General features: G+C 42.0%; 1 protein-coding gene across 1 annotated transcript in view; it reads right to left on the reverse strand.

Annotated features, from left to right (window-relative positions):
- Positions 1 to 9,481: 9,481 nt before the first annotated feature.
- Positions 9,482 to 18,521, reverse strand: part of STPG4 (sperm-tail PG-rich repeat containing 4) — a 45,381-nt gene continuing 36,341 nt past the window's right edge. Inside the window, exons 6-7 of the mRNA XM_061626128.1 lie at positions 14,545 to 14,649; positions 9,482 to 10,845 (exon numbers count right to left, since the gene is read on the reverse strand). Of these exons, the coding sequence (XP_061482112.1) occupies positions 10,729 to 10,845; positions 14,545 to 14,649 (222 nt within the window). The 3' untranslated portion in view covers positions 9,482 to 10,728. The remainder of the gene's footprint in view (positions 10,846 to 14,544; positions 14,650 to 18,521) is intronic.

Below are 18,521 nucleotides of genomic sequence, written 5' to 3' on the forward strand. Positions count from 1 at the left end.
GCATTCCTGTGAACATTGTTCAAAGAAATGTATTGCAGAATTCGAAGTGCAAATTTTGAAGGATGGCTGTTTCCGCTCTCATATGGTTTCAAAAAGTGCGGGCTCCTGCTGGGAGGAAGGGTGGGATATAAATAAAATAAAAAATAAAACAAATTAAAATAAATTAATTTGATAGATTCAGCTTTAAATGAGAACTGAACTGAATGTCTCCCACAGACCCTATGGGCACCTCCATGCCCAGACTGCAGTGCCACCCCACCTAAAGACCAGATGTTTTGATTTCAAGAGTTGACACACATTACATTCGGCACATGGGGGGAGAAAGCAAATGATCTCTCTGCCATGGGAATAGGGTCACCCCCCATGAGTGTCTGAATTGTAAGTATTCTAGTAAACCAAAGGAGAAAGAGTAACACTTGCTGACGGAAGAGATGTTTTCACTCCTTTCCTATCTCCTATTGTCTTTTTCCTCAGTTGGGAAGGCCACAGATCATTATCCTCCTGCTCACCTCGCTTTTCCATTTCAGACAGAATGCTGCTCATTGTCACCTTCTAATCCCCAAAAAGAAAATTAAGAACAGTTTACAGATTAGGCAGGAGAAGGGTACTAGTGTTTCATTCATTGCAGCCTCTCATTTATTTTTCATTACGTCTTTCCAGGTTTGCACCTACGCACCGCTCATCTTCACAGCTTCCCTTTACTGCAAAAGAGAATGATACTCTTGTTACCGCTCCAGATCACACACTGACATTTCTTTTCAGTCTCAGCAAGAAGAATTGGACATAGGAGCACAGGCCTCCGCTTTATACTGAGTCAGATCATTAATCCGTCTAGCTCAGTAGTGTCTACATTGACTGGCAGCAGCTCTTCAGGGTTTTAGGCAGGAAGTCTTTGCCAGCCTTACTTGGAGATGCCAGGGATTGAACCTGGGACCTTTGGCATGCAAAGCAGATGCTCTAACCACTGAGCTATTGACCTCCCTTAAATTGAAGTTCTGGCCTTGAAGATTGCATCAGCTTTTGCAAACAGCCATGTTCCCCACACCTCCTCCTCCCCAAAGCCACTGCTAGATGGTCCTCGGGAGAAAACTACCCCATCCGTGTCCAACAGCAGTTTCGTGCGTGTGTGAGAGATTTGGATCAGGAAAATGGGATGGGAAGAAAGGTTTAACATTGTCTCCTCCAGCTCCCTTGATCCAACCAATTCAGCCCCCATCTCCCCAGCTGCTTTTGAAACAGTGGTGGCTGGTTCCCATTGGGACTGGTAGGGTGGAAGGGAGAAAGGCCAACAACTGGTGGAGCCAGAGCCAATGTCAGGCAGAGCCGACCAAGTCTACTTTTGCCCCCATCGCTGCTGAATTCTATAATGGCAACACTGGGACTAAGGAGGAGGAAGCTGACAGGGCCAGCCCCTGGACTGGAGGTAAGATAGAAGACAGGTGAGCTTGGGGGAATCAAAGCTCTGTTTAGTGGGAAAGTTTAGTGAGAAAGCATTTGCCCTAACGGATCAGCCTCCACTGTTTTTAACTGCAAACAAAAAATTCTTGGGGAGAACTGCACAGGCTTCTCCTCTCCCCACTTCACTATCACAGTTTGAGAATCCATGCACAAAACTGCACAATCAGATTAACACAGTGCACATTTATAGTAAAAATGCTGCCATGTTGCTGAAACCCACTGCACTGACCTCTGAATGGAGGAACAGGGTAAAAATGTAACAATCAAACAAACAAGTAGAACACCAGCAGCACCTTTTCATTTGTTTTTGTTTTTTGGGCGGGGTTCCACATGATTACAATAAAACAGTATAGCCCTTTATTCCCTCCCCACTCCACCCTCCAAGCTCCCTTACCTCCCTCTGCCCTCATGCCCTCCCTTTTTGTTACATTTTCATTTCTGATCTTCAGTTGTTTGGCATGTTGTACAGGAGTGCTTCCCTACCAGGAGGCCATGATCCCCAGGGGGGCTGCAAAGTAATCCAGAGGGGACCATGAACAGCAAAGAAATTAATTATTTATTAATTTTTTTAAAAAAAGTCTTCACTCCTTGAATGCTGTCTGCTTGGGACCACAATACCTGATAGAACACCTCTCCCGACATGAATCCACCCGTACACTATACTCAACATCCAAGGCCCTCCTCTTGGTGCCTACTCGGAGGGAAGCTGGGAGTCTGGCAACAAGGAAGAGGTGGCCCCCAAATTATGGAATGATCTCCCTAAGGAGGTGTGCCTGGCGACAACACTGTCATCTTTTCGGCACCAGGTCAAGACTTTCCTGTTCTTCCAGGCATTTTAGCATGTGTTTTTAAATTGCTTTTTAAAATGTGTTTTTAAATTTGTAATTTTTAAAAATGTTTTTAATTGTTGTAAACCACCTAGAGAGCTTTGGCTATGGGGCGGTATATAAATGCAATTTATAACAATAACAACAACAACAATAATAATAGAAGAAGGGATTACTATTGCTGACTCCTGTCTCCTCGCACTGCCACTGTTGACGATGCCCTTACTTAGAACAAGAGGAGAGGGCTTTTTGTGCAGCAAAAATAAACAAGGCTGCAAGGAAAGACTGCTTTCCCCTTTCCTGCCTAGCAGCCAGCCTACTTGCCCTTCTTGGCTCCTGGGTCACTACCACCTCCTTTTAAAATTTATTATTTGCAAGGCCATCCAGATCTCGCCTTTGGGCCAGACGGAACCAAGGAGCAGTGGGGAAGCTCAGGACTTGCTCACCCCTCATCTCTGAGGCTAAGTGTGTGTGTGCCAGCATCCCTCCAATCCACCCCGCAATCTCTCTCCAAGATGTGCACCAAGCAGTTGAGGGCTTCCCTCCTCCCACATGCCCAAATGCCTGCATGCTTGCAGATGCTTGCAGGAGAGGCAGGTGTGTTTGTGTGTGTGTGCTCTGATCTGTCTTCTGCTCCCCTCTTGTTCCCCAAGTGAACACTAACCAAGTCATCAGTTCTGATGATCATCCCAAGGCCTAAAAGCACTAACACCCCAACTCAATCTATGCACCCTTTTGTCTTCACCCTTTAGCATCCCCACCACTGCCACATTGCTGCTTCTTTATTTATTATTATTATTATTATTATTATTATTATTATTATTATTATTATTATTATTATTATTATTATTTAAAAGCTGAGCAGGTTGGCTGAGGCTGGGGTCCACATACAGCAGCTGAAATGTATTTATTTAATTATAATTATTATGTATATCGTACCTTTCCTCCAAGTTGTTCAAGGTGGTACACATAGTTGTCCCCCCCTTTCCATTTTATCTTTATACCAACCCTGAGAGATAGGTCAGCCTTTTATGGAAAGGGATATTAGGAGATGTGATTTTGCCATGTACCATTTTTTCACTTAACAGAGGCTAAAATTACAATTAGTGTGTGTGGGTGTGGGTGTCACAAACTTTTTTGAGCTTATAAAGGGGGTCCCATACTCATAAAGGTTGGGAACCACTGTTGTACAGTGTTCAGATTCACATGCTGAAATGGGTGTCACTTTTTTGCTGGGGTCCAAGATTAACAACTGTTAAATTGGAGAGGCATTGCATTGTGCCTCCCTCTTCTAGTTGTGGGTTTTACTTGGTGAAGAGTTCCAAAACTGCACTCCAAATCTCTTGAAAAATTGATTTTTTAATGCAGTTTATAGAGCAGAATTGTCTCACGGGCTGCTAGTTGCAGAAGGTCTGGTATCCAGTTTTCCATGTTCCTTGTGGCCTGGGCTTTCCAATGTTGAAGGATGATTGGTCACAGGACATAGTCTGAAGGCACATGAGGCCACAACTTTGCTGAAGCTATGCAGGTCTGGATCTGGTCAGTGCCTGAATGGGAGACCAGTTGGGAACCGCAGGTATGCTGCCTCATGTTCCTTAATTAAAGGAAGACAGGATGGAACTGTAAGAAATAAATACATGTTTATTCTGCTGTCAGCATGGCTGTGTGGAACTATCCATCCTGTCCTTTTGATAGTCCCCACCTGGCAGGTATGTAGCCCATGACCATGCTGGTGTCTCCTTTTAACAGGGATTTGTCCACAACAAAGTTAATTCTAGCCTGTCCTTCCTTTTTTAAAGTGGCCAATAAGGAGGTCTAGCAGCACACATATTATCACTTGACATTAACACCACAGAAGTGATGAAGACCAACTAGCACTGACTTGCTGAACTTTGACACTTCCTTTCAAGTTAATGAAATTTAACAGCACTTTGGGAAGCTGCATGCAGCTGAGATTAAGTAGGCCCGGGCCAGTAAAAAAAAAAGCTATAAGGAGCAGTAAACAACTGCACCTTATTTTGAAAGGTCTGTTCTCTAGAGTTCCTCTGAGAATTATTAGGAATCCTTAGAGTCTTTGGTTCATTTATCAGGCAGTCATTTCATTTCTAGAGAATTTCTTTGCTGACCGCAGATCAGAGCTTGGAAAAGTTACTTTTTTGAACTACAACTCCCATCAGCCCAATCCAGTGGCCATGCTGGCTGGGGCTGATGGGAGTTGTAGTTCAAAAAAGTAACTTTTCCAAGCTCTGCCGCAGATCTCCATTAGGAAGACAAAATTGGATAGAAATGTGTTTTGAGAGTGATTTACTACCATGAACCCTAGGAGTATTTCTCGACATGCACTTGGCAGATGGAAATTAGGACATCTGCTCTAGTGTTCTTTATTGATTTTTACATAATAAAATGTTATAATAAAAATATATGGGGCTGTATCCAGTGATAGTCCTACTTAGACACATTGAATTTAATGAACATGACTAACCTAGGTTCATTGATCTCAGTGGGTTTACTCTGAACAGGACTAGCATTGGATACAACCAGTAGAATATATTTGGGGAAAACGTGGACCATGCTCTGTTTTTAAAAAAGCAAAGACTTTGTTTTCTGTTACATATAATAAAGATCTGTAATGAACCATATACAGCTGTATTAGAGATAATTGACAGTAGTTGTCTGGCATTTTCCATCAGCTTGCTTGTTTGCTTATTTATTTATTCAGAAAATTATATACCGCTATTTCGTTAAAAACATCAAAGTGGTTTACAACATGTTTAAAACAACCACCATCATAGAATTAAAAAAAAATACTTTAAAAATACAATAAAAGCAAAGGTCAATTGTTTTAAAAAAGCATGTTCTTAATTGCCTGCATAAACCTGGTAAAACAGGAAGGTTTTCAGCAGGTGCTCAAAAGTTAAAACGGAAGGCGCCTGCTGAATATCTGTTGGCAGAGCATTCCAGAGAGCTGGGCCAATGGCATTGAAGGGTCAATTTCATGTTGATGTTAAATGAATCTTGCCAGCTTGGGGGACGACCAAAGCTGCTCCTGCAGAAGATCTCAGTGATTGAGCCAGGATATAAGGGTTCAGGCAGTTCCTAAGATACCCTGGACCAATGTTGTTTTGGGCTTTGTAAATTAATACAAGGACCTTGAACTTGGCTCGGTAGCAGATGGGCAGCCAGTGCAGATGTTTTAAAAGTGGTGTTACATGTTGTTGGCCATGTGCTCCCATCAGCAATCTGGCTGCTGCATTTTGCACCAGCTGGAGCTTCTGAACCAGGGCCAAGGGCAGCCCTACATAAAGTTCATTGCAGTAGTCCAGCCTCGAGCTTAGATATATATTCAGAACAAAATGAATCAAGGCTCCAGAGATGTCTTTACAAAGGAGGTCAAACCATCCCACAGGTATCAATAAGAAGTCATTTATTTACAAGGACAACATGCCACATTTTTCTTACACTGCAATCCTAAATTCACATACAATTGAATAATCCCTGATCACAGGTCATGCTGACGGGCTGATGGGAGATCTGCAGGGTTATAGGTTCCCCCATCCCGGCTCTAAAGCTATGCAGGTCTTAACTTTATATGAGATTCCCATCAGACAGTGACAAACATATACTGAACCTCCTCAAAGGAAAGCAGGATAAGGGTAATAGAAGCCTGCATTTTTACTTTAATCCTTGTGTGTATAGTGTGGCATTTCTTTTTATTATAATTTCTTTTAAAATTTATCATGTCTAAAGTCAGGATCATTCAGACCATGGTATTCCTGATCTCTATGTATGGATGTGAAAGTTGGATAGTGAAAAAAGCGGGTAAGAGAAAAATCAACTCATTTGAAATGTGGTGTTGGAGAAGAGCTTTGCGCATACCATGGACTGCAAAAAAGACAAATAATTGGGTGTTAGAACAAATTAAACCAGAACTGTCACTAGAGGCTAAAATGATGAAACTGAGGTTATCATACTTTGGACACATAATGAGAAGACCTGATTCACTAGAAAAGACAATAATGCTGAGAAAAACAGAAGGGAGTAGAAAAAGAGGAAGGCCAAACAAGAGATGGATTGATTACATAAAGGAAGCCACAGACCTGAACTTACAAGATCTGAACAGGGTGGCTCATGACAGATGCTCTTGGAGGTCGCTGATTCATAGGGTTGCCATAAGTCGTAGTTGACTTGAAGGCACATAACAACAACATTGTTTTTATTGCTATTTTCAATGAATATTTTATAAAAACTGTTTAGAGATATATCTGTATTTTATTAAATGGTATATAAATCATTGGCAGCTGGTGACTCCATGTCAATGGGGAAGTGGAATCCACTCTGGGTTTCAGTCCAACTTTCAAGGAGCAGCTTGGACAGCTTCTTGAAAGTTCAGACTAAAACCCAGAGCAAATTCCACTGCCCCACTAACATGGAGCCACCAGCCAACACTTATATCAATATTACTAAACAAATAAATATAAAAGCCCCATTAAAATCTGCAGGACTTAACTTCTGAGTAAGCTCAGAGCTGTAGCTTTTGACTTTTGCCAGTTAATTTGGTAACCTGTCATTTCCCCAGAGTTAGTTAATGCTGAAGCTAGTGCTTCAATGGATTTATTAGGCAGAAAGAAAGACACCAGCAGCACTAAGCAGCCCTGTGCATAAATGGCCTCTAGAAATTCTCAACCCTCATTACAGGCAGAGAAAATGTGTGTGTGTGTGCTAGTGGTGGGGATGTCACTGATTATTTTTCAGGGATGGGAGATATTCTCTAACAATTTCTCAGGGATGGGTCTCACCATTAGCAGTGACAATAGAACAGATTCCTTTTTCTCCCTAAAGGTTTTTTTTTTTACTATGTTGGCAGCCTCACCACCATTTTGTATCCTTCACAATGTCCTGGACAGCATAATTGTGGGCAGTGTGTGTGAGAGAGGGATGGTGGCCATCGCAAAGAAACAATGGAGAATATTCTGAGAAAATTCTGCAAAGGTTGTCCTGTTCTGTTCTCATGGAGGAGTCCATTGGGGCAAGGTAGTGAAGTGGTCACAGCACCAAGGAGAGCTCCTAGTGAGCAGCTTGTTCAGACAAGGTTGGAGGTGAACTGAGGCCTTTTGAGCCTCCAGTCCATCTCTCCTAGGCTTCACTTCCTTTTGGAGAACTAGCATCTATCAAAGGGCTAACCCTGTGGGCTGAAGGTAGACACTTCTGTATTCCATGGCCTCCCACTTGGTTTGCTACATTTGCCATTGGACTGCTGAAGTATTGTTGGAGGCACTTGGTCCTCAAGTCCTGGGTAAGACCCCTATGAGTGTCCTTGCTCCAGTTCTATGGGCCCAGATGATGTGGCGTTAGGTTCAGTGGGCTCCATCCTGCCAGTATTGGGTTCAGTGATCACTAGCATTAGGTTCAGAGCCAGGAACCTGGTCTGACTCTTTAGGCAATGACACTGTAGCCTCCAATTCAGTGTGTAGGCTTCAACATGGTGTCCTGGTCACTGTTGGGCTCTAGGGCCATGGCAAAAGTGGCCTTCACTTTCTAGAGTAGTGGTGAGAAAAGGGAAGCTCTCAGAAACGTTAAAAATACCTTCTTAGAAATTTTGGCCCAAAGTGCCAATTTAGAACAACATAATTACAGATTTGGAAGTTACCATATTGGTCATCTAGTCCAGCCCCCAGCCCAATGCAAGAATTGTAAAACTACAGTACTGGCTGTCCAGTCTCTGTTTAAACATCTCCAGCAACCGAGAGCCCACCACCTTCTGAGGCCATCTGCTTTACTGCCAAACAGATCTTGCAATTAGGAAGTTTCTTCTGCGGTTTATTGGAAATCTGCTGCCTTGCAATTCTCAACCATTTGTTCTAGTTCTGCCCTCTAGAGCAACAGAAACTTTGCTTCCTATTTGAATTCCTTCCATTTCTCTTTGCTCACTGCTATTGCCATAATCTCAGCACATAAATTAAATTAAAAAGGCAATAATAGGCAACATTACCACTTGAGAATAACATTGTTTGATTGAAGTTCATTCAGACAGTTCATAAACTGTATATCAAATTAATCTATGCAATGAAGTTTGTTTCTAAACCAAATGCCTTCAATACGTCAAGAAGACCCACTCAATTCTATCAAAAGCTGTTTTTCACATTCTTGAAATAAAACACCTTTGGCGTTTTCAAAGTCTGAGAGGAAATAATATTAATCACCCTTCTGAAATTATCTTTTTTGTCTTTCCCCCGATATCCATTTCATCATCATGTGTGTAGTTTATTAATATTCTGTTAATCTACTGCAGCCCAACCTGGTGCCTTCCAGATGCTGCTGGAATACAATTACCATAATAAGAACATAAGAACATAAGAAGATCCTGCTGGATCAGGCCAGTGGCCCATCTAGTCCAGCATCCTGTTCTCACAGTGGCCAACCAGGTGCATAAACTTGGATGATTGTCCATGCTGATGGAAGTTGGAGGGCACCAACATCTAGAGGGCACCAAGTTGGGGAAGTTTGATCTACCGTATCTTTCTGTTCATTTGAAGTTACCCTATATCTTATACAATTCCAGACAGATACTTTTTCTTAAAACCACCAGAGAAAAAGGTCCCATTTCATCCTTAGGCACCCTGTCCCTTAGCTCCAAATTGTTAGTAACACTTTAAACACTCCTTCTGTCCCCCAGCTTTTGATCTGTTGAAAAAACACAAGAGCATTAATGGGCTCCATGAAACCTCAGCCCTTAATGGTGTGAACCGCATGTTTTTCACAAAGCCCCTGCATAGAAATACCACCAATAGGAGTAGCAAAAAATACCCATTTCTCACAAAAATGGCCATAGTATTTCAAGGCTCCGCTATGTAGTGATATCATCTACACCAGGAATTTATTTATTTATTTCTTACATTTATATACCACCTTTCTTCCATCATGGAACCCAATATGGCGTATATGTGGTTCCCAGGTGATCTCCCATCCAGGCACTGATCAGACCCAGACCTGCTTAGCTTCAGCAAGATGGGGGCCTCATGTGCCTTCAAACTATGCCCTAGGGCTAGAAGTTTTTGTGTGCAGGCCCATCCCTGCCCAGCTCTTTTTTGGACCTGACCAGACCCATTACCGATCCACCATGGTTCCCAAATGGGTCTGAAATCACCAGCAAATCCTATAAAAATCTGGAGTATTTTAAGAGTTTGGTAACATCTTTAATTTAATGGAGATTATAAAGGCAAGAACCTTCATGTGGGTAGAGGAAGAGAGGAAGCGATACAAGATAACAACTTGAGCTAAATATTTTCAGAGATAAGAGAAACAGTGTAGCAACACAGAAGGTCTTTAGTTTTTAGGGAGATGATCAGCTTCATAAAGAAGAAACTCCAGATTTCCACCTGTAATGGTTATTTTAATAAAACCATAGACATTTCTACTCTGCTGCTGTTCTGTCCCTGGATTGTAAGGTGCAGTTATTCAAATGGGTATAAAATATTTTCACATATCTATGTGAAAAGGCTTTGGGTATATCCAATGTTCCGTGAGTGGATGTTCCCTTCCTCTTCCCGCCTCCTGCAACCCCCAGCACCTCCCTTTAAAAAACAGCTCCACAGAGTCTCACAACCTCCAAATCAGATTTAGCTAGGATTGTTGGGGTAGGGGAATGGCAGTGGGGAAGGGAAGAAAGGACATTTGTTCTGTTAGTAATAAGAAGAGCACCAGTATCCTCAAGCCATTTATTCTGGAGTGGGTCTGTTAACGCCAGTACCACTACTCTTGAAAAAAAAACTGCTTCTGAGTCGTAGACAAGGCACTGACAGACTGGAAAGGGGGGGAGGAGGAAATAGAAAGCTGTGGCATATAAAAAGACTAGCAACACACAGTCCTTTCCCCCCCTCTGTATCAGGGAAAGGATGCAAAGGCTGAGCCCCCTCAAATTGTTTAGCAATCTGTATCCTTTTTCTTCTTTCCATTGCAGACCTTGCAAAGGCTGTCCTTGATAAAAAGTGTATTTGTATCAAACTCAGGTAAGTTGCATCAAATGCAGATAGGAGCCTAGGAAAATCGGTTCCCTCGCACTTGTAGTGGAACCTGGCTGCAGCCTGAGTACCAGCTCACAAGAGCTTTGTTAGAACTATTCCTATAGGTCCATTTCCTTACTAACAGAACCATATTGAGTGGTGTATAAACAGAACATAGTCATGTGGCTAACAACAGGAACAATTAAGAATCTAGGATGCTAGGAAAGGCCCAGGGATTAAGTGGAGGCAGGAAACTGAATGCACAAAATGGCATTTGCATGGCGCAAGGGCAGTGTAACGTATATAAAACCAGAGCTATAAACGTGGGCAGTTCAGTCCTAGTGAAGAAGGAAGGGATGAGAATTAGGTAGAAGGAGGAGTGGTTATGTGCCTCTTTCAGAATCAGTGCCCCTAAATTTCATATGCTGCGCCATTCTTGTTTTCTAAAGCTCAGGAACATTGCTGAAGAAAATAGTGTGCTCCCGTCCCAGACTGGCGATGGTTTTAGGTTGTTTTGGAGACTGCTTCGTAGGCCAGTAACTTCCCGGACCAGGAACTTTCTGTACAGAAAGAGTAAGCAACAAGTCAATTATTAAATAAACGAAGATAATCTTGCGTAAGGCAAAACAGTGGAGCCAAGATGCTCAAGAAGCTGCATCCACTTATTAACTGAGGGGCAGCATTTTTGTTAGTTTTAAGTCTGTAGTCTATCTTAAACCCATTCTCTGCTAACCTCTTTTTCAATTCTGCATCCTCATAATATGCTCTCTCTCTCTCCATCTCTCTGCACTAGTGACAGGGTAAACACCCCTCATCAGGCTGAGAACTGGGCTCAAAAAAACCCAAGTATTTCCTCCCACACTCTGAAAATAGCTCAGTTTATTTGGAACCCAATATATCACATAGAGCACAACAGGATCCTATGCCTTCATGAACCCTCCTCCCTAGTGCATGACCAAATTCCCTCCCTTCTCTTTATCATCTGCGCACTGGCTCACTTCCCATCCCTCTGTACTATCTCTGCTCCTTGCCACTCACTTGCTTACAAATGTCAACAGCACTGGGGAAACTACATTTCCCAGTGCTCCTGACATCCGGCTAACAGTTGTACCAGCATGCCAGGCATTAGAAAGAGAGAGAGACTTCCCATCATTCCTACCTTCCACCACTGCTGTCCCTAGAACAAGAGAGGTAACTGGGTGGGAGGGAATGTGAAGGAGGTTTTGGAGGGAGGAAGATGAGATGGAGGCTGGCAGGAAGGGAGGATTTTATTTCTTCTGGCTCAGATCAAAATTTGTGTCAGAGAAAAACTTTTGGGGACATAATTCTCACCTCATATTTGAGGGGGAGCATTTTGAATTCCAAAGATTCAGGGAATACAAAATGGGGTGCAACAGATTACCCTGCCGAAGCAGCAGCAATGGTAAGTTGTCTCAAAACAAGTGTTGGGTCAGCTCAGACAACTGAATAAAAAATAACTAGGCACAGCTTTCATTTCTGTACAAAGAATAAAGTCTGAAGCTGTTTCTTCTGACCTTAGTAAGGAGCAACAGTTAACATCAGATACCAAGCTCTAACTGTTTAGTTAAGAGAGCATAGTTTTAACTCATGAGCCAGAACTCAACGTTTCCTTGAGCAAAAGGTACCACCTCATTTTATTCCAAAGGCACATACCAGAATGTATATATTAATGAACAGTAGTTTTTTTTATAATGTATCTATATAATTCCTATCCTGATACGTTTTTTAAAGTGGAAATTGTTCGCATAAGATATATTTCCATTATTAGTTGAAGATATTTTTTGCTTTGATGAAAGAGTGCAAGCATAAACAAAATTATTGCATAAATTGTAATCAAGCTGGAATATGTCAGTTATTAGAGAATATACTGTACCTTATTGTTATAGTGGGATATAAAGGGGGCAAACTGCTGATATTAAGGTGGGTTTTTCTTTGTGGAAAACCCTCCGCTTGAGTGATAGAGGGTCTGGTAAACCACTGTTGTTTTAGAAGTGAATATTATTTCTATAAGCCATAATTATGACAAACATTGCTATTAAAATACAATCAATGATATGATGCTATGTGGCTATGCACTAACTCCATTTTGTATTCTGAATTTTGTATTTTATAACTGAATTGATTTCTGGTTAGTAAAGAAAATAATTTCTCATCACCTGTCTTGGTTTTAGAACTTCATTTTTATAAATAAACCCCATGTGTCTTATGTTTCAGTAACAGCATATTAGTTTGAAGGGGACAGCTGGGCTGGAAAAACCAACACATTTAAGTGAAACCAAGCCAATGATTTTAAAGTACAGGAGTGTAAATAGGACATTCTCAGATAGGGCCTAAACTGTCACAGTGGTGACATTACTATTATTTTACAAATGTATAAACCACTTCACAGCCTGAAGCCATCTAAGCAATGCACCACAACATAACAGTGAAATAAAATACAAAAACAATAAAAGCCATTTCTACTGACATACAATTAATATCCCATAAATGACTAGGTCAAACCTCAGGGAAAGCCTTCTTAAGGAAAAACATCTTCATTGGGTGCCTCAGCAACATGATGCTGGATGCCTGTCTAATTTCATATGTTAATTGATTCTAAAGTGCTGGGGCTGCAACACTTAAAGCCCATTTTCTAGTACAAACTAAGCACACCCCTGGGGCATGCAGTATGCTCAGCAGTGTCTTATTTGAGAAGCGCAGTTGCCGGGCAGGGGTATATGGTGTGGGGCGGTCCCTTGGGTAACCCCTCCCTCCACTAGCTCTCGTCTTGTCTCCATACCCCCAATGGTCTGTGTAATGGTGCCAGACTGGGGGAATCAATACAGAGCAGCTGGATCCGAAACACAAGAAGCCTAATATCTGTAAAGAGGAAGCTAACAATATATCATTTGGTTTTGTAATAAAATAAAAACATTAATTTTAGTTCTCCTTAAAGAAGGATCAGTAGGGTCCAAAATGCACAGGATAAATAAACATCTTTCTGTAGGAACAAATTAAGCCAGAACTATCACTAGAAGCTAAAATGATGAAACTGAGGTTATCATACTTTGGACACATCATGAGAAGACATGATTCACTAGAAAAGACAATAATGCTGGGAAAAACAGAAGGAAGTAGAAAAAGAGGAAGACCAAACAAGAGATGGATTGATTCCATAAAGGAAGCCACAGACCTGAACTTACAAGATCTGAACAGGGTGGTTTATGACAGATGCTCTTGGAGGTCGCTGATTCACAGGGTCGCCGAAGGCACATAACACACACTTGTCTACCTCCTTGGTTTTTTTGCTTCTGCTTTCTGTCCTTTTTGGGGTTCTATTTTTTGTTGCTATTTGTTTTTTGATGGTGTAAGTAAATTTACAGTCAATCTGATATACATGTAAATATACATAAAACAAATAGCAAGGTGTAAAAATGAACACTAAACTTCTGTTACATAATCAAACACGGTATATCAATATTCATAAAGTTCCCAGTAATGTGCAGGGGCATGCATTATTTCCTGTACCGCTATGTAATGAAAACATTCCATTTCTCCACAAAAAAAGTGTTATCAGACTGTCTACCTTCTACAATTGTGCAGCTATTTAACTATATCGATTTCACAAAACAAAACTGAGTTTTATGAAATGTACAAATAAGTGCCTAGCGCTTGTCACTTGGCACAGTGGCTTTCCACGCGTTGGCCAGTGCGCTAGAAGGCAGGAGCAGGTTTACTTAAGGTACTGAGAAATTGGGAAGGATTCTGTCTCCATTGTTGTCCTTATATCTCCAAAGTTAGAGAGCTAAAGACTTACTTAGGAACATAGGAACCTGCCTTATACCAAGCAAACCACTGGTTCATCGAGATCTGTATTGACTACACTGTCTGGGAGTGGCTCTCCAGGGTTCCAGAAGAAAGACATCCCCAGCCCTACCTGGAGATGCCAGGGATTGAATCGGGGACCTTCTGTATGCAAATCAGATGCTCTATCATTGAGCTACAGTCCTTCCCTTTTTGTTTAATGTTGTTATGTGCCTTCAAGTCAATTATGACTTATGGCGACCCTATGAATCAGTGACTTCCAATAGCATCTGTCATGAACCACACTGTTCAGATCATGCAAGTTCAGGTCTGTGGCTTCCTTTATCCCTGAGAGTCCCAGGGCCCCACAGACCCTTCTGTGGCTAAGGTCCTGCCTTGTAGTTCGAAGCACTTGAAAGACACCTTCGATTGGCTCATATCCATATTATACTCACGGTATGGACAGGCAATATCCGCGGTACTTTTGACAGGAAGCTGGACCGTATAGGTGTAGGTGAGATTTCCTTTATTTCATATTCACCTGGGCCTGGGCCTTCTTTCTACAACACAATAACGTTTATATTTTATTTCCTAGAAGTCCACATATCCACAAATGTGATTGTTATATTGTTGTTGTTGTTGCTGCCACCATCACATTTCAGTCCATAAACAAACAACAGTTGCGTACTAATACTACCTTAATCACAAGGTTTTCAGTGGACTTCACATCCACAGCAAAACATGAACAGCTATTTCTTTTTTGCAGAGCATGAGTGCCTGGAGTGAGAAGTGGCAGTCAGAAGGTTTGCTGAGCGTGTGGAAGCTCTGCCTATAATTCTATCAATCCAAAATTTTATAGCTCTCTGTAAAGCACATGTTGTGCATGCAGAAGGTCCCCAGTTCTGTTTCTGGCATTTTGTGTTAAAGGATCTCAGGTATCATCTGGGATAGATCTCTGCTTGAGATGTTAGACCAGGGGAGGGGGATCTGTGGCCCTCCAGATGCTGTTGGATTCCAGCACCCAGCAGGGACAATGGTCAGAGATGATTGGACTGGTAGTTCAGTGCCATCGATAGGGCAATAGGCTTCCCATCCCAGCATTAAAAATGTTACCAATCAGAGTAGACACTACTGGTTAGATCATCGTTACCCAAACTTTTTCGACCCAACGCCCCTTTGCAAAATCTTTTTGTGCCCCCCTCAGATTAAGTGTATGCCAGTGCTTCCTATTCTTCCCTTAAAATATCCATAAAATACACGCAAGAAACAAATTGCAGATATAGGAGTTGTTTCTTATTTCACAAATCCTAAAAACATAAGCAAAAACTAATTAAGTCCACACTTACGACACTGGCCGCTATTCAGCGTTGGGAATCTCTGACCTAGAGACACCAGAACACATATAAGGCCTTTACCGGGAAGAAAAATCCACGCGGGGGCAAGGAAAGACCTGCTAACACCAGCAAAGTGAGTGCCATGTCTCTTCACTGCCACAAACAGGGCACAATGATACAGACAGAATTACAACAGCCTGGGCAAATAGCGCCTTGTCAGTCAGACACAGTAACGACTTCTTAAACTTAGTGCTACCAAGCCTGGGAGGAAGGCAGAGGGAGGAGCGCAAGAGACTGCGTACCGCAAAAACTTCCTACTGCAAAGGCGCATGCCACTCCTGCGGGGTCTTGCCATCGGACTCAGACCCCCTCATATGTTGATGAGTTCACAGCTCTGTAGTTCTAGCCTCCAGCTTACATGTCTTGAGAAGGCAAGACGTTTTGAAAACAGCTCCAAAGCAGATAAATAAACATACTTCTCCTCCTCACCCTGACCCTCCAAAGAACACAGCTTTCTCAGCTTTGAAATGCCTTCTTATCCTGGCTTCTCATTAAATCCTCATAGAAGGAGTGAGGGTATGAGGATATTTAAATTAGGGCGAATCAGAACATAGGAGAGAAACCTACCTCAAAGAACAGGGCAAAATCAACACCGTAAGGTAATAATAGAACCCCCTCATTTTTTCCACCCGGCCCAAAGAAATCTGTGGGTTACTTACCAGACTGAGCCTACAGTCTCCCTTCTTTTGTCTCTGGGGATATAAGCAGATCATGGGGCCTTTCCCCTACAGCTCAAGAACTCCCACAGGCAACCCTTGCCTCCATTCCCCCAAACATATCTATAGCCACCATCGATGTTACTGGCAAAATAACCCACTTTACTCTGAAGTAGCATACATGTGACTTCAGGTACAGTTAAGTAAGCCTGGATTGGATTGGCTACATCCTCCTTACATTTCATTACTTTAGCTGTGGTAGGTTAGTGTGGGGCAAAGAATGACACTGTGCTTCCGCCCTTCTTTCTACTCTTATCTGTGGACGGCAAACTTAAATGCTTCAACTTCAGACTGCCAAATGTCAACGCCCCCCTAAAGTTTGTAGTGACACCAATGCCCCCCTGAAAGGCTGTAAACCCCCCCCCGGGGGTGCTACCGCCCACGTTGGGAATCGCTGGGTTAGATGGATCAATAGTTTGACTCATTTTAGTTGAAATACTGGAGACTATGGGTTGTATTGAACTAAGTCTTACTCAGAATAGATCCACTGAAATTAATGAACTTAAGTTAGCCATGTCTATTAACTTCAATGGATCTACTCTGAGGAGGTCTAGCATTGAATACCACCCAATTAATCATTTTATGCCAAGTAAAATAAATCTCAAAGCATAAGACTAGTACAAACCCCCCTTCACCATGTGAATTCCATTAAAAGCTCCAGGGGTCTCATCAAAGAAACTGAAAATCTAGACGGGCCAAAGGTCCTTGGTCCTACTATCCACCATGTACAAGACACCCTTAGACAACCTAATGCCACTTGATTCCCACCACATGGTGACCACACATATCAACCCTGAAAGGGAAAAACTGGTTGTCTGAATCGTTTCCAGGACTAAGAACAGCTCTCCAGTTTTAATATAAGCCAGTGGTTTTCAAACTTTCTGTGTTCAACTAACCCTTTCCTCAGTTATTGTTCGTTGAGAAGCTCCTTGTGTCTGCCATGGAACCTGACATCACAGAGAATTCTGGGACATGTTCTAAATTGCCCATTCAATTCAAGCAGAAAGACAGTCAGACTTCTAAAATCCCCATGGGAACTGAATATGTGCCATATGTAGGAAGCTGACTCAATCTAGGTGAGATTATTTAGTCATCTAGTCCAGCTGTGTCTACTCTGATTGGCAATGGCTCTTCAGGGTCTCAGACTGAGGTCTAGTACATGATTGATTCTTTCTTTAAACTGAAGACGCCTGATATGGAACCTGGGATTTTCTGCACGCAAAGCAGATGTTCTGTCACTGTGCTATGGCTCCTCCCCATAGAACACAGCCACCACTTCCTTGGTGCTGTACAACACATGGGAAGACTGATAATTTTATTGATTTTATTTTTTTGTTTTGATTTATAATCTTCCCAATAAATGTTTCTGAAGCAGTATCAACAGAAGTTACACACACACACACACAAAGATCTTAAAAGCATTAAATTACACAAATGCTATATTATACAATATAAAATGGCTGAGTCAAAAAAAATGTTAGGTGCTCATCTAAGTTTTATCAGAAACTGATTCCATAGAGCTGGAGCCACAACCCTAAAGGCCCAGTTTCAAACTGATGTCAGGAGTACCCATGGGCCAGATGCAGGGTGGGCTGAGAGCTGGTATTGGGCCCAGGGCAAGAGGCATGGTTGGGGCCCCTCTCTAAATCCTCCTACAAACCAAATGTTGATACTTTCTTTAAACAAGTTTTTGAGTGACTTAGCTTAGGGTGAGAAATACTGTTAAAAGTTCTGGTCTCAATATTTATTTATTATTTGATTTATATCCTGCCCTTCCTCCCAGCAGGAGCCCAGGGCGGCAAACAAAAGCACTAAAAACACTTTAAAACATCATAAAAACAGACTTTAAAATACATCAAAACAAAACAACTTTAAAGCTTTGAAGACATCTTAAAAAAAGGTTAAAAAAACATAATGTTTTTTTTAAAAGGTTAAAAACATATTAAAAAGCAATTCCAACACATGCAGACTGGGATAAGATCTCGACTTAAAAGGCTTGTGGAAAGAGGAAGGTCTTCAACAGGTGCCGAAGAGATAACAGAGATGGCACCTGCCTAATATTTAAGGGGAGGGAATTCCACAGGGTAGGTGCCGCCACACTAAAAGTCCTTTTCCTATATTGTGCAGAATGAACCTCCTAATAAGATGGTATCTGCAGGAGGCCCTCACCTGCAGAGTGCAGTGATCAACTGGGTATATAAGGGGTAAGACGGTCTTTCAGGTATCCTGGTGTCAGCTCTACACTGCATCAGCAGTGTCAGGGGGGGCTGGAAATTCCTGGGTCTTTGGCAGGGAAGGAAAGTCCTTAGCCAGCAGTCGGGT

This window comes from Rhineura floridana, chromosome 4 (genome assembly GCF_030035675.1).
Source record: "Rhineura floridana isolate rRhiFlo1 chromosome 4, rRhiFlo1.hap2, whole genome shotgun sequence".
Taxonomy (NCBI): domain Eukaryota; kingdom Metazoa; phylum Chordata; class Lepidosauria; order Squamata; family Rhineuridae; genus Rhineura; species Rhineura floridana.